Source organism: Sturnus vulgaris, chromosome 18, assembly GCF_052056855.1.
Source record: "Sturnus vulgaris isolate bStuVul1 chromosome 18, bStuVul1.hap1, whole genome shotgun sequence".
NCBI classification, from domain to species: Eukaryota; Metazoa; Chordata; class Aves; order Passeriformes; family Sturnidae; genus Sturnus; species Sturnus vulgaris.
Window position 1 is genome coordinate 9,510,903 of NC_142260.1, and position 26,658 is coordinate 9,537,560.

The 26,658-nt window shown below is 41.1% G+C and overlaps 1 protein-coding gene across 3 annotated transcripts in view; it reads left to right on the forward strand.

Moving 5' to 3' along the window:
• The window catches only part of PARVA (parvin alpha), a 62,469-nt gene extending 51,075 nt beyond the window's left edge, over positions 1-11,394 (forward strand). For 2 of the 3 annotated variants that reach the window (XM_088175671.1, XM_014882464.2), the window contains 5 exons: positions 348-409; positions 1,110-1,178; positions 2,412-2,513; positions 3,299-3,371; positions 6,666-7,749. In XM_088175671.1, coding sequence (XP_088031797.1) covers positions 348-409; positions 1,110-1,178; positions 2,412-2,513; positions 3,299-3,371; positions 6,666-6,742 — 383 coding nt within the window. In that variant the 3' untranslated portion in view covers positions 6,743-7,749. Of the gene's footprint in view, positions 1-347; positions 410-1,109; positions 1,179-2,411; positions 2,514-3,298; positions 3,372-6,665 lie in introns of all 3 variants that reach the window. The other variant, XM_014882463.2, reaches the window with a different exon arrangement.
• The last annotated feature ends 15,264 nt before the right edge of the window (positions 11,395-26,658 follow it).

A 26,658-nucleotide genomic window follows, 5' to 3' on the forward strand; every position in this document is an offset into this window, starting at 1 on the left:
CATGTTCTTCTGCAGAAAATTATTTGGTTACTTGGCTGTCTGTATCTGGCTGTTTAAGATTTTATGCATAAAGATACTATTCTTTGCTCATTTTTGAGAAACAGGGTTTTTAGGTAATCCAAATCCTACCTGAAAATGATGCTTTTTTGTGAATAATAGAGAATAAATTACTAGCAGCTTGCAGCAAGAGAGGGGTGTGCAAAACTACTTGGTACTTGGAATACAGAGACTATATTGAACCATTTTGCTGACTGTGTTGTCTCAAGTGAATGTGTGTCTCAGGAAGTGTTTATTCTGCACTGGAACAACTGCTGCTCACTATATTAATGGTCCTGAATGTTTTTCAGAGAGAGATGCATTCGACACTTTATTTGACCATGCCCCAGACAAGCTCAATGTAGTGAAAAAGGTTGGAATGTTTTTATTTTTAGAATACCTAATGTGTTCATGTGCGTGCCTGTGTGTATCACATGCTGTGGATGTGGTGAGTGTGTGTGGATATAATGCACAACTGGCACGCTTTGCATACATTAAGTACAATTAAGCTTTGTGCTTAAATACACAAAGTCATGATTATAATGTTACTTTTTGTTTCATGTTTAGCAGCATGAACTTAACTTTGGAATACGGAACAACATATAGTTATCAAAAGTTTCCATCAGAAAAGTTCTCACTAAGTGTATGTTGAGTAGAACCCAACTGGTACATTGACTGTACTGATGCCAAGGAGTTATCCAGTTTACAGCTGCCAGAGGTCTAACCCTAGAGTATTTTGGCTGCTGTCAGATTTGAGTGGAGTCCAATTACCCACTTCCCCATAGTCTGCTAAAAATGTGGGGGTTTTCTGTGTTTAAACAGTGTATTTTTAAAATATAAACAGTATATTTTAAAAATTTATATATATATCACATTCATTTTATTTCTGTTCTTCATTCATGTAAAAAATAATTTAAAAACAATTTTTCATGTCACGTTTCAATTTCAAAATTCGGAGATTGTGTTGCAGTCTCTTCACTCATGCAGATTCTCTTCTGAGTGGAGTTCATACTGCTGGTGTTGAACTGCTGCCCTGCTGACTAGGCTTTCATTGCAGTGTTTTCATATTTCAGACTCTCATCACCTTTGTGAACAAGCATCTGAATAAATTGAATTTGGAGGTGACTGAACTGGACACGCAGGTAGAATTTTACAGCCTTTCTTAAAGGGGAGAGGTAGTTGCACTGTGTTATGCACTGTGCCCTCAGCTTTTTCCAGAAATTTCACTGAATTATTATTGAACCAGCTCTTAAGATGTTATTTCAGCAGGAAACCCTTCCTTTCTAAATATGTTTCTACAAAGAAGACCATCACCAATTAAGTGTCTAAACCAGTTTTGTACTTCCATTAGCATAAAAATCAATTACCAGATGCTACCTTCTGGGTGCTGCCAAGTGCTGTGAGGAGGACCTGCTTGTTTTGGTCAGGAAGGAATTCAGTGTGCTTGGTTTGCTGTAGCTCCAGGCTGGGCAGTTGTTTGCTGCCTGCCTTTGCACGAGCACAGTGCCTCTGTCCAGGGGGAAATTCGGGATTCTTGGGAGCAGAGCTGCTCAAGTGTGCAGGCAGCTGTACAGCTGGGCTGCAGGCTCCATTGCACCACAGCAACAGTGTGCTGCATGCTCTTCTGCCTTGTTCTCAGCTGCTAAATTGGCTGAAAAGAAGCTCAAAGGAAAGCTTAATCCTGCTGCATTAATACCTCCCCATGTGAACAACTCAGGCAGTTATCATAAGAAAACTATGGGGTCAGGCAGCAAGGGATGGGATCTGCACTACCAAAAAACCCCAGGTGTCTTCAGGTCAGGCTTTATTTTGTCTTGATTCATGTTATTAAAAATCTCTGCTTTATTTGAACACCTACCAATCTGATAGAGATTTTTCAAAGGCAAAATTAAGATTTAGATGGAAACGGTGTGTAAAGGCTTTAAAAAGAGCATTCCCCATTTCTGCTCATTGCACTGTTTACTTTGGGGGAAAACATTCAAATGTACCTAGAAACTCCTTAGGCATTGATCTGAACTCCCTAAGAGGAGAGGTTGTATTTCCATCAGTTGAAGGAAATTACCTGCCTCAGGAAGGTGATGGGTTGCTAACAGACCTGATGCCACTGGGGTAGGGGTGAGAGGCCTGTGACAAAACCACACAAACGTGGAATGGTTTGGGTTGGAAGGGACCTTAAAGATCACCCAGTTCCACCCCTCCTGCAGGAACACATTCCACACACCAGGGTGCTCAGAGCCCCATCCAGCCTGGGTCAGTGCCAGGGGTGGGACATCCACTTCTCTGGGCAATCCTGTTCCAATACCCCAATTTCTCACTAGCAGTGAGATATTTTTCAGGAAACATACTGAGAAATGTTTGGTTTTTTTTTTCCACAGTTTGCAGATGGAGTGTACTTAGTCCTGCTAATGGGTCTTCTGGAAGGATATTTTGTTCCCCTGCACAGCTTTTTCTTGACTCCTGATAGTTTTGAACAAAAGGTAACTAGATTTCATTTTTCTGTTAAAAATAAACACGTCTAGTTGTAGAAGGATAACACAAACTTTTCTGCATAAGTTTGATGCTAACAGCTGAAATCAAGAATGGACAGTACTGGTTACCATTTCCAAGTATTTTAAAAAAATCAGCGTTAATAATTAGCTGGAGTAAAACAGAAAATTGTATTAATGATGGAGTGGTTAGCAAGTATTAACAGATTTTGGCAGCCATTGTGTGGTGCTGTCATTGAATGAGACCTACTGTTCATTAATGTATATAGGATTACCCACAAGCACTGATGACAGAACTGATTTTCTGTGTGTCCAAAATCCAAGAATTTAACGTTGGAAAGCTTTAATGGGTTTTGGAAGCATAAAGGCATATATGTACAATGTGTCAATTTAAGACCAACATTACATCAGTGTCTGTAGCTATCCAGGCAATTCATCTGTCTGTTCAAGACAAGAGCACTTCAGGGGCCATCATGTTCCAATTTTTGAACTTGTAGGAGGAGGGCTGAGCTTACTTGTAAGTCATTTTATTAAGGGTTATGTTAGTTCATGTTAACTTTCAATTACCTCTATCTTTCTTCAACTCCCATCGCCCATTAACAGCAAAACAATGGATTGTCTGGATTCCAAAGACCAGATATACAGAGCCCTGACTATTTTTTCCTTCTGAATATCTGGGTCTGCAACTTTAAATATATCTTGTCTTGACCGTTTGCTCTGTACAGAGTTCACAAGGGTGAACAAAAAACAACAAACTGCCTTTGTTGCATTGCCAGGTTGTCAATGTGTCCTTTGCATTTGAGCTCATGCAGGATGGTGGATTGGAAAAACCAAAGCCAAGACCAGAAGGTACCTATTCTACCTTTTTGTATCTCCTAAAAATCTGTGTTGGATCCAGGTCTTGCAAGGTTATGGTGTGGCTAAATGAAAGTTAAGTTAATGCAGCAGCAACAAGCAAGGTATATTTTGTAGTGCTCAAGAACACTGAATTTTAAATGCACTTTTTAAAATGTTGCAGTATATCCTTTCTTCATTGGCCAAACATAAGCAGTAATACTCCAATATTCCCTGAAAGAAAAGGAACACAGTTGTGGTTGGTGTCACTGACAGATGTCAATTGCTCCATTTTCCTCCATCTCACATTCTCACACTAAACCTTGAGTATTCCAGTAATTTATAAGATTTTCACAAAAGAGGGAGATGTTGTGGAAGGAGAATTTCACATATTCACATAGATGCCTTTGAATGCAGGACCTAATCGTGCATATTTAAATTAGATGTGGAGCTGGGCTCTAACAGAAGAATGTGCTTCAGGGAGGATAAAGGTTCTGCTGCTGACTTGAGGAGCATTGGGGTTCCACTCCTCTTTGCTCATATGCATACAGTGTTTAAATCCAGCTTTTCAGGCTGGAGACAGAGCCCTTGATTCACCAGGTTAGTGGGTATTTCTTGTAGCTCCTCCTGTGAGAAGTTACCACTTCTTACCATGCAGGAGCTGGGCATGCAGCTCCCACCAGGAATGGTCTCTGGGCTCCTGCAGGTTCCCTGCCATAATAACCAATGTGGCTGTGTCTTTTCAAGACCAATTTCAGACTTACATTCTACGATGCTCACAGTCTTTTCCTGCCACAACATTGGATTGTCATTCCCTGAGGAGTTGACATAAGCTAATGTCAGTGTTCTAACAGTCAGGACTCCCTGGAGATTCAGGCACTCGTTGCTGAATCAGGTTCTACTCCATTCAGGATTTCTTCCATCCCTCCCAATTTCCAGGTTATAACAGCCACAGAGACATGCACACACACAAAATAATGCATCTCAGCATCAAGCCTGTGCATTAAATCTGGACCTACCCAGCCTGGCTTTTTTTCACTTCTTTTGGTTGCTTGAACTCTTATCCACAGTCACGCTTAGCTAAACCACTGGTGAGTGCATCACAAACCTTTACATCTGAAATAGTCAAAGTGAGAAGGGGAAACAGTGAAATCGAGGGATCCAAGTAAAACACAGAGTATCTGTGATCCCTTACTCCCCATGGAGGCTTAAAATTCTTATGGCATTTAATTTTTCAGGTATTTATTGCTCTAGGGGACAGCTAATTTTTCCAGTATAAATCAAGCCATAAGGATATTTCAGCATATATAAGACATTTCTTGTGCAATTATTGAAATGCTTAATATGAAACTTCCTGCCCAATGTGAATGGAAAAACACATCTGTTTTATGTGTTGTTACATTGGGCACAATGCCCGTACTTAAAATTTCCAGTGAGCAAAAGAGTATTGAAAAGGATCTTACCCTAAATGTGTACACTAAATACTCTTTGAATTCCTACACTGTTTCTTTGAGGTTCTCGAGGAAAAAATATGCTGAAAAGTGCTTTAGAATATGAAAAACATATTTAGTGGGGAAAAAAAAAAAAGAATGCAGTTAAATAAATGAGTATGAAAACCAATGATTTTTATGGGGTCAACAGTTTATTTGGGTTATTTGCAATATAATTGAAAAGGTCATAAAAAGCTTTCTGTGACCTTTAAAAATGGCCGGAACATTAATCTGCTGAGTCTATAACGAATTCATTTGCAGTTTGAGCTTTTTCAGATTACTCCTTGCAATGTGTACATCAAAGCCAAACTCAAGTTTCTCTTTTAGAAATTTGCAACCAGTAAAATGTTACATGTGTTGGTGAAACCCATGTAGCAATGGAAATAACCCATCTTTCTCTGGGAGTGTGCTACTTTTACTTTGAGCCCTTCTGTGGAATTCTGTTGTAGTGGTGGCATCTTCTTTTTGTGGTGGTGTCTTTGCAAAGACCTAACAAAGTAACTTTTTGATAGTTCTGTATTTGGAAAAAAGTAGTTCTGCACCTTCTGCTGGCCTGAAAGAGGAAACTTCCAGTGTTACATGCAAACAGTATTGCAGATTGCAGTGGGATTCGTGGGGGCAATGGACCCTTCCTGCAGCTTTTGGCATTTCCTCTTCATTTTATACCAAGCATTTTTCATCTGATTTATAAAGAGCCACAAACCCATGCTGGCTCTGGTTACATGACTGTGCACAGGCCCAGCATAAAATCTAGGCTTGAGTGTTTCCACCCTTTGTCCAAGGATGTAAATTCAGTATCTTTAGCTGGCATACTTTAGGACACCGTGCATAGCTTTGATTGGATTAATTATTCAAAGTGTGACCACAACCTATGAGAAACATCAATATAGATAAATATAATGGCTAAACTCTGATGATTACAATAAACCATTTACTGGGTTTACTTGGAGGTTTTGGCCAATTCCAGGAGCCTCAGTTAGGAATTTGAGTTCCTGTGCATTCATTCAACAGAAAGAGACAGGACAATTCTAATTCCACTCTGCTCTTTCTGGGGGCAATCCTGAATCCCTGTTTGAGATTGACTAAAGCACTAGTGTAGACTGCTGCAGTAGTACTTGTCAGTTTGTTTTATAGATTTCTTGTGAAATAATATTGACTTTCTCAAGAACTGCTCTTTGAAACAGAAGGTATTCATTAGCTTTTTGTTTCATATAAATCCTTTACTTTAGATGTTGAGTTTCTGAGGACTGATTCAGCCATGAATGTCAGCTAACTCAAAGAATTTTCAGATGTTTGTTCAAGCAGCACTTGTATACCTAGCTTCTTTAGATCCTCTGGAAAATTCCAACTTGCCCCTAGCTATCTTGCTGAAATGAGGCCTAGTGTAAAGGATGCTGCAGCCCAGAATATGCCAAGTCCTACAATTCTTACATAAGAGGAAGGTTCCACTGGTTACTGCCTCATGACTTTTTTTCCAAATCATTCCTTTTCAGCCACTGAAAGTCTAAAGTCATACAAGAATGTGTAATCCTGGGCACACTTGGACTCAGGAGCATCTGAGCTTGGTTACATTTCAGCATCAGCAGCTGTAGCTATTTCTATCCCTTACTAGAAGTGGTTAAAGCACCAAGTTTTGAGTTGCCAGTTTGAAAATTGTGTTTTATCAATATTTCTACTCTTTTTTGCCATCCTTGTGATCTAATGTTCACGGGTATTAATGTGAGCAAGGGAAAGGAGTAGAGAATGGGCACTGTTTTTTTCTGGAAAACATTTGGAGCTAATGAAGTTACTAATTTGTTTTCCCTTGTCTTTTTTCTAGATATTGTAAATTGTGACTTGAAGTCTACACTGAGAGTACTGTACAATTTGTTTTCCAAATACAGGAACGTGGAGTGAAGAATTGATTTAGGTCACAAAGGAGTGTTAACAAAGAAAACATCATAACTAGCATTTCTTTCATCAGTATTCCTCTGCATATCTATCCTAAAAGGAACTAAACCATTTACCTGAAGAATTTTTCATTATTAGTGGATTATTCTGGCACTACTATTTTCATAGCAGATTTAAAACTAATATAACTTACAGAGAGAAAAGGGTTTGGGGGAAGGTACCTGGGTGTATTTTGGGGGAATTCATGTCTCACTTGTCTTCATGCTGTTTTTAATAGGTGAAGTAACAATGAAAAAAAAATTTAGTAAGCTTAATTCAAATCAGCCTTTGGGGCCAATCATAGGAATATTCTGTACTGAGTACTATGTTTTACATATATCTTTTTTAATCTGGGAAGGGGAAGAATATTCTATCCATGATAAGACAGGTTCCATTCTAATTGTGAGGAATGTGCATGGGGACAAACGGTTAAATACACTTGTTCACATGACAGCTAAAAAGAAGCAGCTTAACCTGGTGAATGTATAGTTCCAGTGCTATCATTAGGCTTTATTTGTATGGGTACAAAATGAAGTGGCTACTCATTCCTTCAGCCTTGCTATAATGTGATACTCTGCATCAGTGTGTGCTGCTGAGCATTCCACAGAGCAACACTTTGCTGCTTGTCACTTTTTTTGTTCAAGGCAGAGATCTTTTTTTGCAAAGAACACTTTTCAGGAAGACATATCTGTATAATACAGCTTTTCTATAATATTTTTATTATTACATAATATTAGAAAGTAGAAGAATGGCTTGTTTTTATTTTGGCAGTTTAATCACAAGATTATCAGATTGTGAGCTTAGATTGATTGATAGATAGAATTTATAATTGTCCCTTTGGTTGATTTTGTGATGAATGTGTGATGCTGCATAATGTTCAACACAAAAAAAATAAGATTAGTTTTCTAGAAATGGTCAAAACTACTTCCATCTGCAAAGATTCCATTACAGTGTGAAGTTCTCTGGTGATTTTACACGGCTACAAAGTTGTTTTTATTTAATTACCACCGATTATAAGCTGTTACCTGTTTGGTTTTAGCTTTAACCAAGACACAGAAGGGAAATGGGAGTTGATTGTTCCTTTAGACTGGTACCAAGCACCAGTTGTGCTTCCAGGGGAAGCTGGTGGAGACTGCCTGGATCACTTCTGAATCAAAATGTTGTATTGCAACCTCAGATTCCTGGGATCCTGGCTCACAAAATCGGGAAAAAAAAATCCCCAGGCTGGAATTCCCAGGTAACTCTTCAGAAATCTTCAGAGACTCGTTAAAGCCATGCAGGTGTGGCAGAAGTGCTCAGGGCAGAGGAAAAGTGATCTGTCAATTCTTGCATCGTTGTCAGGAGAAAGGCAGGGCTGGCAGGGACTGCCCATAACAGCTGGACATTCCTCACCATGTCAAGCATTGCACAGCTCTCCTTTTCCCAGGGCTTCTTCCTTTTTTTTCTTTTATGTAGAGCTTTCCAGTACAACATTAGCACAGAGGGAACTCCAGCAATTATTTCCTGTTTTTGCTAAACACCAGCTGATGTTTAGTAGTAAGATGTAAGGTGATACTGACTTCTGCTGGGGGGGAGAAATTATTTTTCTGGGAAATAATATGAACTTTTTCAAGGGAAGGTCAGTGTTCAATTCAAAGGACACTACCTGAATGTTGTCTGATCTCAGAAATTATCTGATTGTAGTAAGCACTCTAAATATCTTTACTAAAATATTTTCTTACCTGTGTGTTTTTAACTGAGTTTCTGAAATTAGAGGTACACAGAGCAGCACTTATTTGCCCTTTACAGGCAGAAGTAGCTGGACATTTTGACCTCAATAAAAATGAACGTTTTCCTTATATCTTTAATATCTGAGAAGCTACACAATAGGAATTAACCAAACATTTTTTGAGCAAACTGAGGCAGAACTTCTCATGTATATATCAGCAGCAATTTCAGCTTCTTTAGATGTTTAACGTGCAAGTTTTTAATTTGCACACCTAGTGTAGTAATTCTAATAGCTAATTAAGAAATGAATTCTCTTTTTTTCTGCAGACCATACTCAGCCACAACACTTTTACATTTCAACAGTACTGAAAGATTTTGATTGCCTTTGTTTTCAGGAGTGCACTTTCTTTAAAGAGGAGATTTATATGTGTAAAGTGAACAGTAAAACTGTTTTCTTTGCCCGGACTTGCAAATAAGTATTTCTTGTGCTGTATTGTTATAATACTGTTGGAGATTTATCTGTCAGACTTCATTTCCATCCTTATTAAACTGAGACAGAATTATTAAATCCTCATGCTGAAATGCAATTATGCAGAACCATAGAAACACTTAAACAATATCCGACCTTTCCACAATTATCTATCCTATGGTAAGAATTTTTGTAAATTAAAATCTGCTATATAAACAACAGTATCTTATGTAAATATAGATCCATGTGATAGTTTTAACACTTAAACACAAATAGTATATGCTGCCATGTAGGAGTGGGTCACTGCTTATATTTTTAACAGTGTAGATTTAAATAGCTATCAGATAAATACGAAATTTAATATAGATATTATATCTTAATATTTATTGCTTTGATTCAGAATACTAGAGAAATATATAACACCACTGTAGACAGCTTGCTTTTCAGCAGTTGGTGTAGGCCAGCCCTTTCCTTCAGGGAAGGGAAAAGTTACCTGGGCCAAATTCTGCCACACCTGTGTTTTTTCTATTCTTGATACACAGCAGTGCACCCTGAGGTACTGCTGAGAGCAGAGTTCTCCCCACTGTTTATTTCAGGACAGAAGTTGTTTAAATGCTAGTCAATCTCAGGTTTATTTATAAGTACTTTACATGATGAAGTGGACCCAAATGCATTGATTTGGCTGGTGTAAGACATGAGCTCCTCCAGGAGAGAGCCTGTGGTCTCCAGGCTGCTGGGATCCTAAATCCAGGTAGGATAAGTCCAAGGCACTGCCTGAGGATCTCGTGGAGCCCAGTGTGCCTGTCTGCTGTGCTGTGCCACACAGAGGCAGCTGAGCCACCAAAAAGTGGCCAATTCTTGGCCTGCCTTGAGTAACAAACGTTGCTGCTGTGGGACATGTGAAGCCACCAAAAGAGGCATTTTCTGTGACTTCTGATTCCTCCATTGCATCCAGCAATATGGTACCTAGGTTTATTTTGTGGCTGGAGATGGGCATCCTTTCCCTCTGATGGATCCTGGCATGCTCTCTCCACCACACAAAACTTATTGTTTGGGTTTCTTTTAAAGAGGAACTACAGATTTTTCACAGTGTGTCAATAAGGTATAGCCAAAATAATTACCTAAAATCCTAATATCTTGAGGCCTGCTCCTTTCAGATTTCTTTCTCAGCTGACTGGCTGTTATTTGCCATAAAGAACGAGTCCTCTAAAAAGGAACCTTTGCATTATTTTACCCAAGACACGCTCGTAAAGCCCAGAATTGGATTGCTCTGTATTTCTGAACCAAGTTTCCTATTGAATGAGCTGACTGCAGAATATCCAGTTCTTTCCATTTCCTAGTCAGGAGTATCTCCATGTTACAGAGGGCAGCAGCCCCTGCAGCTCCACAGCTCAGGAATTCAAGTGGAGCAGCAGGAGCTGGATGAGGTCCTAACGTGCTCCAGTGAATTGTGGAGCCAGTGGCAGGAAATCACCAGAGCCTCTGTTCTGCAGAGGGGTGCAGTGCTGGGGAGGGGCTGCATTCAAGCAGACCGTGGTGATTGAGCTAAATGCCACTTGGTTCACTTTTGCTCTTGCTTTTTATTCTGGAAGTACAGTTTTCACTTTATTTTAGCAGACACCTCACTGCAAGCCACGGTGTTGTAAAGCAGAATGGCTTTTAGAAGTTTGTTTCATTAGGGAAAGATATGTGTGATATTTGATGTACTAGGTGCCAGCCTTAGGTCTAGTTTTTGTTGTTTTTGTTTTCCTCTCAAAACAACCTTCATGAATGGCCAAGCATCTAAAGAGAAAACAGTGCCTTGAAGACCTCTTGCAAGATTTTTACACTGTTACCTACCAGACTTCTGTCATTTTATTGTAAGAATCAGTGTGGGCTTTCTCTTTACAGTCAAAGTACAATTACAGACTGAAGAAATCCTTTGTAAAAAGTTACAATTAGTTTGCATTAAGATTTTTTTATTTTGATTTGTCACATGAAAAATGGAGATAGCATCACCAAAAATTTTTAATTAGGCATACCTCAGTATCCACAAATTTTCCAAAGAGGATTTGAGTCATTCAACATTTACAAGGGCTAATTTTGTGTAGTCTAAAAATATTTTGTGTGAATTTCTTTCTGCAATAATGATATTCTCTTATCTGTCTAACAATTTAATACCATGCACTCTGCAACAATGCTAGTCATTGAAACATTTGGTCCTCAGTTTCAGTATCAAAGTTAACTGAGACAAAAGAAAAGAACAAAATAAAATTGGCTAAACATGTATCCGAAAATAATTATTCAAGTTAAGCTGCATTGCCTTCAACTGCAGAGTTAGTAGCTTTCACAGAATATATGTACTCTGTAAGTAAAAGACACGCTCGTGCTGATTTTTTTTTTCCTGTGCTTTTTCTGAAACCTTTTGTTACGATTCACAATAAAATTTGCACCTGAAAATGAACACTGCATGTTGTTGTTGGGTGGAAGGGTGAGTTGTGTGACAGAAAATTCGGGAAGCTGTGTGTTTTGTGTTCTCAAAACTTCCAGACCTCTCGCTGCACCCAGCCCTTTTCCAGTAACCCCTTTGTGGGTGTGCAAGGTGTTTATTATTATGTTCTGTGGGGGCTGGTGACAGCTGAACGTGGGTTGGCAAAAGCAGTCTTGTAAACATGTGTTTGAAATGATTAACAGCAGCAGGTCAGGAAAATGCTGTCTTTGACTCCAAGTAGCAAAGTACACCTTTCCTTTGGACATTGCTGAGCACTTCAGTGGGGATATCCCAGCTGGATTAATGCAATTCTCTGCAGAGCAGTTTTATTAATTTCAAATCTTACAGAATGTTAGCAAAACATTCAAACTGAAATTATATTGTCCATGTCAGAAAATAATTGCATTTAGGAAGATTTTGAGATCTGGTTTTTAATAAACTTGTTTGTGTTGCGACCCTTGAATGCAGGAGCTTCAATGCAGAGCTTGGAACCAGTCCAAAATATAGGCATCTAAAGTGCTCCAGATCAACATTTATAGCCACTGAATTACTGGCCTGAATCCAGAAGCAGGTGTTTGATCTTAAGGTCTGCTTGTAAAGCTGAAACCACCAGGCAGAGCTGCCTAATCAACAGGGAGCACTAAAGACTGGGTGAGTTTTAATGCCAATCTCCATTCCCAGTCTGTTACTCAGGGCTGGATAGAAGCACTTTTGCCTGCTTAGGATCCACATTCTTAACCTCCTCCATATGCACTTGAAGCTTTTGTCCTGCATTTTCTGTTTGTTTGTCCTGAGGAGCAAGGAGCCTTGCTCTTCTTCGAGCATTGCAGTACAACACAAGGTCATGGTCTGGCTGCCTCAATCTTCTCAGTGCTGTTCACACAAAGGTCTGGGTTTAGTACCCTTCTGTAGCCATGGGAGTAATTCCTCCTCCTTCTTAGAATCCTGCAGGATGAAATGATGCTGAAACTGTTTTTACTGTTGTTGGAGGGGCACTGCTGATGCCTAAGCTGAAGTTGCAACTCATTGTGCAGAGTGACTCCACGTTAACTGAGACAGAAGGAGAGCAGAGGAGGGAGTGTACCTGGTGATAAAGCTGCTGAAAAGGTGGAAAAGGTTTTTGGGGAAAAACCCGTCTTGTAGGCCTCTTGTAAGGCCTGCTTCTGTATTTCAGTCAATGACAAGATGTTAAAATTCCCAAACATATTCTGAAGAGAAAACAGCCTGGTGTTATCTACCTCTGTTTCAGTGTGAAGTCCCTGCTGAACTTTTTTACTTTCACTCCTCTCTGCCAGGATTCTGCATCATATATATGCAATGATACACTGAATACATGAATGGTGGTGTCCTTGTCTTGAAAGGCTTGCAGTCCTGCAGGAGTGCAGGTGAAGAGCTGTGAACTTCTCTGTCCCACCGCAGAACAAGAGGTGTGGATTGGGAGCTGTGGACTTCTCTACCTCACAATAGAACAATAAGTGTGGATTAGGGAGTGAGTGCCCCTTTCTGGACCTTTCTGCCCTGAAGTTGTGGGGTAAAACCAGGAGCTCCAAAGTGCCCAGTGAGGCTGGTGTGGGTGCCAGTCCCAGGGACAAAGGGACCAGAGGAGGTAAGAAGGCTTCTAGCTGGGAAGATTTCTCCATTTCTGTGTAGAGCTGTGGGTGCTCAGCACTGGCAGCGAGGTGAGTGTGTGGATTTGCCAGGTGGCTTGGGAGGAATCCTTGCCCTGGAGGTGCTGCAGGGCCATCAGCCTGGGGGAATATTGGAATATTACCAGCATTACAGGCTGCTTGCATGTGGCTGAGACTCTGCTCTCTGTGACAGTCACTTAAACACTTCCATGTGCATGTCGTTGCACTAACAGAGCTTTGAAGGCATCAGTCCTGCATTTCTGAGCCTTCTGTACCTCCAGATCCTTCTGAACTGTTTGTTACAGCACTTGAATAGACAGAAAGGACATCATTAGAGCAGGTCTGTGTTCTCAATGGCATAAAAACCTCGTACAAGCTCTCACTCCAAACAGTCATAACCTCCAGCTTCATTTTTTTCTGTTATCAGGACAAATTAACCCATTAGCTGCACAGACTCTATTGTGAGTCAGAGGTATATGACTCATGTGAATAGAACCCATTTCTATTCTGGTTTTAATTAACTTGGCCTCCACCCAAATCCTCCTTAGAAATGAAAGATACTAGATTAGCTGAAGTGTACAACACATTTTTATAGTTTGTGCTAAACTTACATGTTTTTTTTAATGAGATAATAGTACAAAAAAAAAAAGATTCCTATGAATGCACTAGCCTGAAAGGTAAGTGACAGAACAGCTGTATTTGACAGACTTTTAAAGTATTGTAATTAATCAGGTTGGTTTGTTTGCCTTGCAAACTGTACGAACAGTAACAGAAAAAAAAAAAAAAAGTTCAGAATTCTAAGTACATTGGGAAAATATTCCTAGTCTTGATTCAGATAAATGGAAAACGAATTTGTGGTGGTTAATATTTCAATAGAAGTACAGTCTTAAGGTGGCATTTCCCATTGTGATTTTCATAATTTTGTTGACTGAGAATTTTTCCTTCCTTCCTTCCTGTAAAGAATGATTTGGTCAATATCTTTATCAGTATTTCTAATTGGATCATTGTGCCTTCACTTTATAAAGCAATACTAAAATCAAATAAACTCCTCAAATACAAATTGCAAGGAAGGCAATCTGAACCAGTACTTAGAGTAGTGTCAAAACAGAAGTGATACTAATTATATTTACACAAGTTTAAAAGAATCAAAAGAAAACCAAGGAAACAAAACCACCCCTCTCTAATCCTGACATAAATCAAAGTGAGAATCTTACTTATCACTACACTTTCCTTGTGGCACTTTAGGGATTCTTAATGCAAATGGGAGGCAGGCACTCAGATACTTGGTGAAGCCATCCCACCCCACCACAATTTCTACAGAAACAAGCACAGAATGAAAGCAGAGAGGCTGAAAGGAAGAATACAGAAGTGTATCTTTCTGTGATCACTTTATAGTTTGCAGCATGCTCACATAACCCAGGAAGGGTGGGCCAGCTGGACATGAACTTAGCCAGACTGATAAATTAATCAGGAGTGTGCTCTGTGTGCCACCAGCTGTCTGTGGCTAATAAGTTATGTTTGTGCTTTGGCAGGGCCCAGGTTACCTGGAGCATGAAGAGGAGAGCTGGAGGGAAAAGGGCAGGTTTGAAAAGAGCCTTAGTTGGAGGCACTCTGAAATGAAAACTTGCATGTGAGCCACTACTGCCCAGACTCTGCAGTCCCACAGGTTAATTCCAGTGGCTTGGAGCACTTAATGGAGATCTGCCCTCAGCTCTGCCTGCTGCCTGTTAGTCCTGATAAAGCCCTAACTCACCTTCTCATTGCCTGAGTGGGGACATTAAGACTTTCATCAAAGCAAGGAAATTAAAGGCACGTAGCAGACTCAGCTTCATTTAGCCAGAGCTCTGTGCCCAGACCCAGAGATTTTTCTGTCTTGGACAGAACACTGTCCTGCCTTGCAAGAGAAGGTGATGTGGCAGTGAATTGTTGCAATCTGCACTTCCCAGTCACTGTAGAAAGTTACCCAGGTGCTAGGAGGCACAGTTAGGGCACAGATTGTAATATTATATTGTAATATGTGATATTATGCTGCTTTTCAGGGACGTGTGTATTCCTCAGCTGGAAGTTTTGAACATTGACTTCTGAAATGCCATTGCTGATAACTAGACCTTGCTTTTCATTTTTCCTTTGCTACAGTGGATTTTTTATGCCGTCATTGGCTGTGGTTGGATTACCAAACCTGTCTAGATTCCTTTTTTAATGCTTATACAAAGGCCCTCTATTGGACAGAGCTCCTTTATATAACCTATAAAGCCTTGTAGATCTGCAGTCTGCACCAGGGTGCAGAGGATGATGTGATGATTTGACAGTAATGGGCAAGTTTCTCTGGGTCAGCTCTCCTTTCTTTGGAGATATTTGTACAAGGAAATCTGCATCAAACCTCAGGTGCTCCTGTGCTCAGTAATGGAAAAGATCCAGAGCTCTCCTTCACTTTGTACTTAAGGAATGTTTACTTGTGCCACTAGAAGGGGGAAGAAACGTTTGTTCCCTGATGTGAGGAAGGGGATCTCGCTGGGCACAGCAGTCCCAGCACCTTCATTAAAATATTTCCCAACAAACCTGTGATTTGCCTTCCAAGCACTTACATGAATTTTTGCTGAGCTATCTTGTGCTGCTGGATCTTCAACATTTAACCCCAGGAGTCTTGTGATGCTCTGTTCTCTGCTCTGCTGTGACACAACCTCACCCAGTAATTTTGGTGTCAAGACCATTAACTTCTGCTGCTTCTAAGGCTTCTTTCCCAATGGCTCAGCTACCCAGGCAGACCTCTGGGGTGGGGAGTGAAACCACAGTAACACCAACAGAAAACTGCTGTCTTAACTCAGACAACATTTTCCACTAGGTGAATTCCCCCAGTTAAGAATCAGAAGATTTCTTCCAAGGAATCAAGACACGCCTGTTATTTAAACGCAGTTCCTCTTTTTTTAGTGGCTTATTAAAACTTACCATTCTCTATTAATCAGCATTTCTTAACTAACATAAAATCCCCAAGGGCTGGTACAATTCCACCACCCACAATCCAGTTCTATGCTGTTCATTTCTATTTAGACTACATATTGCTGGAGCATGTGGGATTACATTGCATGCTGCAATTATTTTCAGGGAGGACTGTGACACTTGGCCTTGATCTTGGCTTTCTCTAGTACAGAGCACTGTAAGTATTCTATATTTATTTATAACTTGCTGAGGGGAACAACAGAGGCTGCCTGACACTGTGCACTCTCTTCTTCTTTAGATTGTAATTCTCGGATAGATCTCTCAGGAATTACAGGGAGGAGAGCTTTGCCATTTGGAGGAAAGGTCTTACAATTTAATCAGAATACAATTTTAGCCAACCAGCTAGTTCAATCAGCCAGTCCAATTATGGCGTGGGTTGAGCAAGACTGTGCTCAGGGTTCCCTGGAGTTGTTTTTAGTTATGAAATCAAAATAAGAAATTAGGTCAGTTATACTCTATTGACTCCTGGTCCTGCAGTTTTCAGGAGCGTACAGCAGCTCGGCTCTGCCTGGATTTGTGTTTGGCATCTGCCTGGGCTTTGCCACTGGTTGAGAGCTGAACTGGGAGTGCTCATTCCCAGTGACAAGTTACAGATGTTCTGGTCCCTGGGCTGGTGCACATGGACAGAAATCACCAGGGCTTGTCTGTGCTTTTAATCCTCGCAGGTTAAAAGTTAAACCCTGCAGGTGAGTGCCCTCAGCCCCTGCAGCAGCTCTCCCATCAACATCTAAAAAAACCACAGGTGCTTTCCTGGGTGCCACTGCTTATTTCCTCATTGACTGACTCTCCTGAGAACTTGTGCCAAATTTTTCCTAACTACTGTATCCCTTCAAAAATTGCCAGCTCCCCAAGCCCCCTGCCTTACCACTTACCTCATTTTCTAGCTGTCCCTTCTCCCTGGTTAAGGCAGCTGCTGGACCCAATATCCAAACAATCAAAACCATGTGAAAAGGTGGTATTTGTACTAGTTATCAGTGGCTTGTCTTTGTTTTTTATTGTCTTCACTCAGAATCAGGATTAAAAACACGAAGGAGGCGAATTTTCTCATGTTCGGGATTGGTTGTTTATTAAATCTTATCTAAAATACAGAGAATTTAACAACACTTCCAGCTACCAGCTAAAAGTGAGCAAAATGGAGGTGAATTTAGCTAGTTACAAGTTTTTTTTTAAAGCTAATTAGTCTAATAGAAAATTAACACTTATATTATTTATACTTTTGATCCAATAACCAAACTCCTGTGACCCACAGTGCAGCACTGACTGTCCAACCAGAAACTACTGCCTGAAATCATGGAGAAGAAGGAAGAACACAGAAAGAAACAACACTCAAAATTCTCCATCTTGTCTTATATTTATTACTATATTATAAAAACCTCAAATTAAAATCCCTTCACCAAGTGAAATCACACATTTCTGTTTAACTACACACCCGTGATTTTAACTCCATCACTCAAATTTGGAGCCTTCTCCAAGGCCTCAGGTCCAAAGCAGTGTTCTGCTGGGGGTCAGTGCCAAAAGCACAGAAAGCTCAAAAAACCCAGGTTTCTGGGATCCAGCATCCATGCAGCTGATCATGCCATTGTTTCACCAAACCCCCATTCTTTCCAAAATGTCCTTAAGCACTGTGCCATTCCTCCTCCTTCTCTCCAGGCCACATGAAAGGCTCTGGATGGTTTCTTTATCTGGCTGCATGTAACAACTGATAGAGCTTCTTACTTCTGTCCTCAGCCTCTCACCTTCTATGGACACACTGGGGACAATCTCTCACTCATCCTCCTGCTATCATTTTAAAGGTAGGATTGAAAGAACTGTATCGATCCCTTCTTGCCACAACCCAGCACATCCTGCAGCATAATTTGCAATTCCTTCTTCTTTTCTCCTAAGGATTGATTTTTTAAAAAATCCAGCAAACAGGCTGTGGGACTGCTTCATTCGTGGCTGGTCAGATCCGTGCCTGCTCTCACAGACTCGGGTTTAGTGCTGCACACCCTCAAGAGTGTGGCTCCACGTCTCTGCCCATTACACTGCAGAACAGTATTAAATCCAAAATGTGCTGGGAAAACCTCAAAAGAGCCTGAGTTTGGATTCCTCCCAAGTGTTTTGGTGTCTTGTGTGCACTGACTGAAGTCAGAAGAGAAAACAGATCCATGAAAGTGCTGTTGTTTGTCTGCATCCCTTTAATTCTCTGTTCCTGTCCGTTTAAATGGCTGCAGCCTTAATTCACTCTTTACTCTTCACCCCCCATTGCTGATGCACATTTCTTTGCATTCAGTGCCATGGATGCACAGTTGAAAACAGTCCTCTTGTTGCAAAGTGAACATGGGATTTGAGGCATGAACTGTATTTCTTAATAGCTAGTTAAAAAAAAATAAAAACTCAGACCCCGTGGAGTTGACACATATGAAGGTATGAATTAGGAAATTAAGATGTTGCACTTCTCACTTGAAATTGAGTTGCATTTCAGTCTGTGTGATACTATTGGGTTTTAAGCCCACAGGAAACAGTGATAAAACCTGCTTCTTTCCTAACACTGTCATATGCACCTGAGGACAGCTCTATCCACAGATCCCCCTCTGGAGCTTCCCATTTTATGAAATAAAAGTTGTGTGTTTGCATGTCTGGATTTAATTCCCCTGCTCTGCAGAAGATGAAGCTCCTTTAAATGGTTTTCCTTCTCTTTAGCAAGTCATGTGTGCTTTGAAAGCTTTGCAGGCTTTCCAAGACTCTTCCTCCTTACTGCAAAGCCAGCAATTGTCTTTTCTCAACACCACTGGGCATGAGTCAGGCCAAGCTTCCAGAAAACAGAAATTATATTTTCTGTTAAATTATCCTCTGAAGTAAGTAGATTATATGGTATGATCTCAATTATTCAAAGAAGTCAGAGGTATTTGTGTAATGTAATGAAATAAAACTGTATCTAAATGTGTAGTTTGCTAAGTTTCAGTTAGATCTTAATATTTGAGAGGGATTTGGCATCTAGGATAGCATGAGAATTAATTCCAGAAACGAGATGTAATCAGTTCACCTTTCTTGGCACTGTATCTTGCTAAATGTAAAAAAACCCTCTTTTCATTTACTCTATAATTATCCTCGTGTATTCTTGAATGAAAGCATAGCAAAGATCACATTTCTGGCACATTTGGGAGCAAAACAGTTAAATTGCTAACAAATAATGTTTTGTAGTTTGTATGAGAGCCAAGAAGATTAATGAAATGTTCATGAGAGAGTCTGGCAAGTGGCCACATTCCTATGGGAACATTGCTGTAGTGAGGTTTAACGGAGCATGAGGGACATTAAGAAACAAATGTGTGGGAGTTTTAGGGTGAACTGTAAACGATAAGAATCTAGTAAAACTAGATATGGTGTATTTTGCCTTTGAGGCCTTCCAGTGTAACATTTCTCATCCTTATCTAAAGGCTGTGAGGAAGATGAGCAAAGTGCACCCTCCTTGGGTTTTTTAGGAGCAGCTGTCAAACACTTGAGCTCTGCTGACTTCTCTGAATGTTACAGCAGATGTAAACTCATTAAACAAATGGCTACAAGAAATAAGTCTTCCAGCCTGACTAGAGTTTCTGTATAGAAACTCCTCCATTTACTGCTTAATCTGCCAGCCTGCCCAAAACTTCCATACGCTTTTAATGCTGAAAAGTGGAGTTAATTTCATTCTTTTGGATCAGCCAAGGAGAAGCTGCATTACTGCAGTGTTATTTCTATTTCTGCTGTCCCACCACCTCCCCTGTCATAGCTGTTGTCTCTGAAATACCTCCTCATCAACCCTGGGTACCCACTAACACGCTGTATTTCTGTTATTTATTGTTACTTTAAATCAAAGATAAGAAAACAAACTAAGTTTCCTGTATTTCAGAAAAAAAACAAACAAAACCTCTTTCCAGTAGATTGCTAACAGCAACCAAACACTTCTCTTCGTCGTACCGAAAGATAAAAATGGGAAGGCATCGATTTCCCTGGGAGCAGGGCAGGCACTGAGATGTGTGGACTTCAACAGTACACTTCTTAGACGTTTTCCGAATTAGCTGAAATAATCCTCAGAGATCATCAGGGCCAGCTATTCAAGTGAGGAGAACCTGTGTCCTTACTTACCTTTCCACTAGATGGCAATGGTACATGGTAGTTACATGTGCTTCAGGAGAGGAGACCTTTAAAAACCAACATTTTATTAGAGGGCTGAATATCTCTTTAAATGAGGGCAGTTGGGCTGTTCACATATGCTGGAACTCAGCTGTCTCAGCACTCCCTGTCTCGAGCAGTTAAACTAATTCTCTCTTTTTTTTTTTTTTTTTTTTTTTTTTTTGGGTAACAAATGCAATATCCAGATTTAGAAATAACGGATGTGAATAATAAACCTATTCAAAAGCAAATAGAGAGCCGTGGTGGTGACAGGGCTGTCTAACACACCGAAGTTTGTGTTAAGTTTCTGCTTTCTCCCTGGATGAGGCACTTTTCTGGCATTAAAATCAACAGCCAAACCCGTTCTTGAAATCATTCATTTCAGAAGAGTTGTATCAGGGATGGATGTGGATCAGAGATTTTGTATTGCAAAGTTAAGAGTGCACACTGCTGTGTGAGGAGGAGAAAAGACTATTTTTTTTTTTTTTAGTGTTATGAGTCAGAGCAGCATCCAAAGTGGGACTCCTGTGCAAAAGCTGCCCCCAAAGCCTTTTGGAGGCTGAACATCCCAAAGGAGGTGATGTTGGCAGAGGAGGGTGAGAGGGAAAAGAGACGCACTAAAGAAATACTACTTTTAATGTGCCCAAATTTCTGAAGAAATGCAGTGGACATTGGGACAGATGGGATATCTGAACTGGTGACTTGGCATCTGGAGACCATTTGAGGCCTGCTGTAATTCAGAGCACACCATGGCAGAGCTGCTTTTTCCAAAAGCGTGACACTTTGTTGTGATGCACACTGACCATTTTCCTATGGAAATACCCAGAGTGCTCTACCTGACCACAGGAACTGCTTCCCAAGAGAAAGTGTGCTTATTCAAGTGTTCTGATTTAAGGAAAATCTTTCAAGGCAAATCTTTCCTGCATATCAATGTAGAACATTTGTCCTATGCTAACCATGTGCTTCAGGCTGGAAGTTTTTTAACAGATACCACCTACAGAATTTTCAAATTCATTTCGTGACAAGACAAGATCAAATTCAAAATACAAAAGTTTAACTACCTCCTAGCCAGAATGTTGTCCCAACAAGATTAATAACCCAATGTACATTGCTATATAGAGATTTGAGTTTAATTAGTTTTAACTTCATTTTGTATTGACAATTCATCATATTACCATTCTTATTTACATCTGTTTCTGGTTGTAGAAACTGCAGACAGTTACATTATTATCAGTGAAACATTTTGAAAAGGTTTGGATTGGTTTAGTTCTTCTGTTATGACTGCTCATGACTTCTGAAATGAAGTACATGCTGAAGTTTAGGCATTAAAGCATGTCTCTAGCAATAAAATTGTTTCCTTTCATTACTCTGCCACCACGTTTCCATCCAGATCATGGCTAATTTACTTGGACTTTTCAGATATGCCAGGGTCAAGCATCCCTTAATGCCTGGCTTCAGGGCAGAGTCAAGCAGGAGCTGGAAGCAGTGGGACTGTGCTGGTCACTGGCCTAATTAAATCTGAACTGCTGTCCTACATCCTTAAAGGCCTGGTGCTGCCAATACACATGGCTGTTAGGTGCCCAAATATAACTGAAGAACTGGGCTTTTCAAAGGTACTTCAGCATCTTTGAAAGCCAAGGCCTGTGAACATCCACATCTTCTAACATTTAACTCCTGAGTTTCCCAGGATGTTCAGCAGAATCCTTGTCCTTTCCTCCTGCTCCATCCCCACTGCTGCCAGCCTGGTTCATCCTCACAGAGACCCAGGAGTGCCAGCAGCCTGGAGATCACCCCAGCAGCCTGGAGAGCACCCCAGCAGCCTGGAGATCACCCCAGCAGCTTGGAGAGCACCCCATCAGTCTAGAGAATATCCCAACAACCTGGAGATCACCCCAGCAGCCTGTGACAATGGGTGTTTGTCAGGAGAAGGGGCTGCCCTTTCCTTGGCAGAGAGCTCAGCAGCAGCTCCAGAGGTGCCAGCTGTGCTTGCAGAGCAGTGGACCTGGAGCTGATGATCCACAGTGAGGGTGCAGCCAGAAGGTGCCAATTCCCAGTGCTGCTGGCTCCTGCAGGGACATCACAGCCCTGTGAGGTGAGCTGTGCTCTTTGCCACGCTGGCCCTGGGGATGCTCTTCTGCCTGTGCAGGTGAGTTCTGAAGGGTTTTCACAGCTATCCCTTCAGGCTCCCCCTGATACTTTGGGGGAAGGTAAAATCTGCATTGCAATCTTGCAGACTCAGAAGCTCTTCACAGATTCCTTGCTGCCTGATGTGGTGGTTTTAGTCCTGAGAGAGAAATCTGGACACAGAATTCCTCTCTGGAAGTGTCAGGGAGGCTTGCAGAGTCCCAGAGGTCCTGTTGTGCTTCCCAGAAGCTTCATGGTTACAGCTGTATTACATCAATCCCTGGAGCTGTTGAAAAATCGTGTCTGCAGTTGGTGGACATGGCAACACATCACATTCGGCTACATTTAGGAAAAAAAGAAGATTTTTTAGCAGCTCATCTCTAGTTGAGAGGTCTTTGCAAAGGTCCCAAAATACTATCAGGCACAATTAATATTGCTAATGTTGTCAAGCTCAGAGACCATTTTTTTAGGACAGAACTTCTTCAAGAAAGAGAAACATCCTGATCAGGTCCCATTCTGTAAAGTGAAGAGGAATGGATTTCATCACCTGCTGTAATAGGTCCTTGTCTAAGTAGAAGCTCTGGCAGTGCTTTAAGAATGATGTTCCTGGATTCTTTTGCTCTCTTTTTTTTATTATTTTTTTATATTTTTTTTGCATCTATTAACCTCTGAAAGTAAGTGAAAGATGCTATATGGGCATGAGGAAGTGAACAATTCCCAACATGTTATCCTGTTGTTACCTAGATTGGTGTATATAGCTCTACACATAAAAGATCACTTGTCAGTGTGTTTCTAATGACCAGACACTTAGGCAAAGCAAGAAATCTTTCTTTCTTCAGAAATTCAGAGTGAAAGTGTGCCACAAAGAGTGGGAATTTTGTTCTAGAATATTTTTCTCTCTCAGGAAAAAAAAAAAGACTTAGTACCTCTTGCAGGATTTGTGTTGTATTCTTAATTCTGAGCATCTGTCTGAAATCCACTGTTTGCACAGTTAGACCAGAAAGCCAGAGGATGAATTTTAGAGCTACAGCCTTCCAAAGAAGTCAGGAGCCCTTCTTGTGGCCCTGTGGCTGTTTTAGGGTGACTGTCCCAGCTCAGCTGGTGGGCAGTGGTGCTGAGGAACAGGAAAAACCCCTTTCTCCTCCTGCTGGGAAGCTCATCTCAGCTTTGTCTCATGCTTTTCTCCTAAAGCCTGTTTTTCTGCCTCACACCCTGACAGTTTTACCTACTAGATTACAAAAACACTCCAGCAAATCAACTGTAGGAAATGCAATGGCTGGGTCCTATTCTTGGACCTATGTATAGGGCTCTAAATGCAGTCGGGTACATAAAATAAAAAAATCACAAATATAAGTCAACATCATGGATTTTGAAGGTCTGAGTCATTATTTAGCATTAATGTTGACAGCCATCCTGCTCTTGATTTCATGAGACTCAGATCCCTGGGTCTGATTTTGTCTTGTCTCAGCCTTATCAGGAATGATTTCAGGTGTCAATACCTGACTGTATTGATGGTGTAATGCACAGTGAAAACCCAGCACCACACGAAGGGGGAGTCCTTGTTTGCTTTAGACTTCATAGCACACAGGCACATCCTTTTTATTTTTCTTTGTGTGTCTGTACAAATCCACTGAGTTTAAGGAAAGAAACTTAGTTAAGGAAAGAAACCTGGAGGAATGGGATTAATTCTCACAAACAGGCGTGTCCAGCCATGGCACAGGGAAGAAAGGACCCAAAACTGAGCCTGTCATCGTGCCTGCTCTTCCCAGCTCATCTTCTGTCTCTTCCCTTCCAGAGCTGTGGTCACAGGGCTATTCCCTGCCCTCGGCTGCTGCATGGGATGGGAATTCACTCCTTTCTCCCTGGGACTGGTTGGAGGCACCACTCCAGAGGGGTTGTGCTGGCTCAGTCGCCCTTGGTGGCCACCACAGGAGGATGCAGCCACAGCAGGGGCTCCCCCAGGCTCTGGTGTCACAGAACTGTCACTGCTCTTGGGCAGGAGCCCCTGCTTGTTAATCCCCACTGCGATGAAGAAGGAGAAGTGAGTGATACATCTACAGCTAAGGTTTCCCAAAGTAATCTTTACTAATTAGTCAAGAAAATGAATGAGAAATATGTTCTTTTCCTCAGAAGGCTCTAATCCCACTTGACTGAGCAGTATTAAGCAATCCTATCAAAGAGAATGTATTTTTGAAGCAGTCCTTGGGGCAAAATTAGACCTTTGAGAATAAGAAATAATGAGATTGTAAGGGGGAGCGGCTTTTTTATTTTTAGAACCAATATTAAAGAAGAGCCTTTGCTTCTGAGTCAAGTTCCCATGCTTTTTCATTATGTTCTTTGGCTGAAGTGGTCTTTAGATAACAAATGTGTCAAGCTGTTCTGTCTCACTAAGTTAGAATTAGGTTATGTCTGTGCAGAAGAAAGTTTTGGAATAGCTGCAAAAACAATTACAACTCTGCTTGATTCACTGATGATGTTAATTGTAAATCCATATTAATCTAGGGCTGGGCAGGAGTTGCTAGAAGGATTCATTTTCCACGTTGCATGACAGATGCTCGCCTCCCTTTCCTTTTTTCTGGTGCCTTAGACCTTGGATATGTCCAGTATTTTCTGAATGCATAAACAGTAGCCTTAAGCAAAGTTGCAGTTGATAGGAAGGTTGGAATAGCCTATATAAATCTCCTTACATGACTTCAGCTCTCATAAAAGCAGCTCATAATATTTTAATCGTAATCTGGAAGTACTTGAATACTAACACATAGGAAATACTGTACCAATAGCTAGTTTCTTACTTAGCAAACTTCAGGATGAATATTCCCTTTTTTTGATGTGAGTCTTAATAAGGAACAGATAAAAATGGAAGATCATTTTTTTTTAAACTCCATTTTAAAACCAAGATAGAAAGTTGTTCTTTCCAGTCAGATGCCACGTCTCTTTCTGTTTGCAGGAGTTTTCAAAGCCTGTGTGTGCTGCTGAGCTGTGGCAGGCTATTTGTGTGGGAATTATTTCTGTTTGGAGCTGTGTGTTTGCAAAAGCTTGTCGATGCTTGTGTTTTACTGTGCAACTGTTAAAAGCTGCTTGGATTTTGACAAGCTGTTCTGGGGAAAAGGAGAGCATGAAAAATTACAGCACACTGGTTGGTTTTGCCTCCTGTAGGTAGATGGGCTGGCAGGCTGTCTGTCACATGGGAATTCCATTCCTAAGCAGTCCTGGAGATGCAGAGGCACGGTGTGGGTACCAGGAGCTGGCACTTTGGTGTGGGCTCCTGGTGTCACCTGGGCCAGAGCTGAGCTCTGCACCTGCCTGGCTGAGTGGGACTGATCCACCACAATCCCTCAGATTCCAGCTTCCAGGAAAACCACTGAGGCAGGAACTGCAGCAGGGTGCAGAAACAAAGTGTAAGGTGCTGTGTCTCTGGCAAAGCCCATCTGAAAAATTCACTTAATTCTGGTGTATTGCTGAAAAATTAACAGTTCTGTGGTTGTGAGCCCAGAGAAGGTGCTGATCAATGTGAATAGGGCAGTTTATATTCACAAGCATCTTATTAGGCTCTCTGCAGACTCAGGGAGATCTTACTGTTCCAAAATATATTTGAATCACATTTTCTCCCCAGGCATAAGAGCTAAAAAGTTGGGGGAGGGGAGGGAAGTGGTTTAATGAATAGCAAAGATGGGTGCAAATTCATGTCACAGAAGTTGAATAGAGATCACAGATCTTCCAGGCCCTTCTGTGGCTGGCACAGACAAAGGAACCACTAAATTGTTCCTGTGACAGAGACTGCACAGCCCGTGAAAGGGTCCTATTAAATGTGCTTTTACCCAGAACATTTAGGCCTGTAATTGCTGATGCAAGCTACTTGGCACAGCAACTGACAGTTCATTCATAACTTGGTGGTTTCTCCCTTAATAACTTACCCCCTAATTAGTTCCTGTGAAGGTACTTTATGAAATCAGAAAGTCATCTTCTTGTAACTTCTCTGGTATCACCTCTGCCCTGTGCTGGCCACAAAGGACTGGAATTCACCAGCCTGCTCAGCTGGAATGAGGCTGGCTGGGGATGGCAGATGTCAACTGCTCTGTGCTCTGCTCAGAACAAATTAAAAAAATTTTAAAAAATTTCAAAATTAAAGGTTGGGCCAGGAGCAGCATCAGCCAGGGCATTGATCCCCCTCCAGCCCACAGGTGGGGAAGTGGAATGCATCTCTGCAGTGAAAGTTGCTGTAAAGGACATTCATTATGGGGATGCTGTGTCCTCTGTGGTTCCCCGTGCTCAGGTGAGAGCTGCACCTGCCAGTGCAGGGATCTGGCCAGGATTTCTTTATGATTCCCTCGAGTTCTTATTAAGGAAGTCAAATACATTT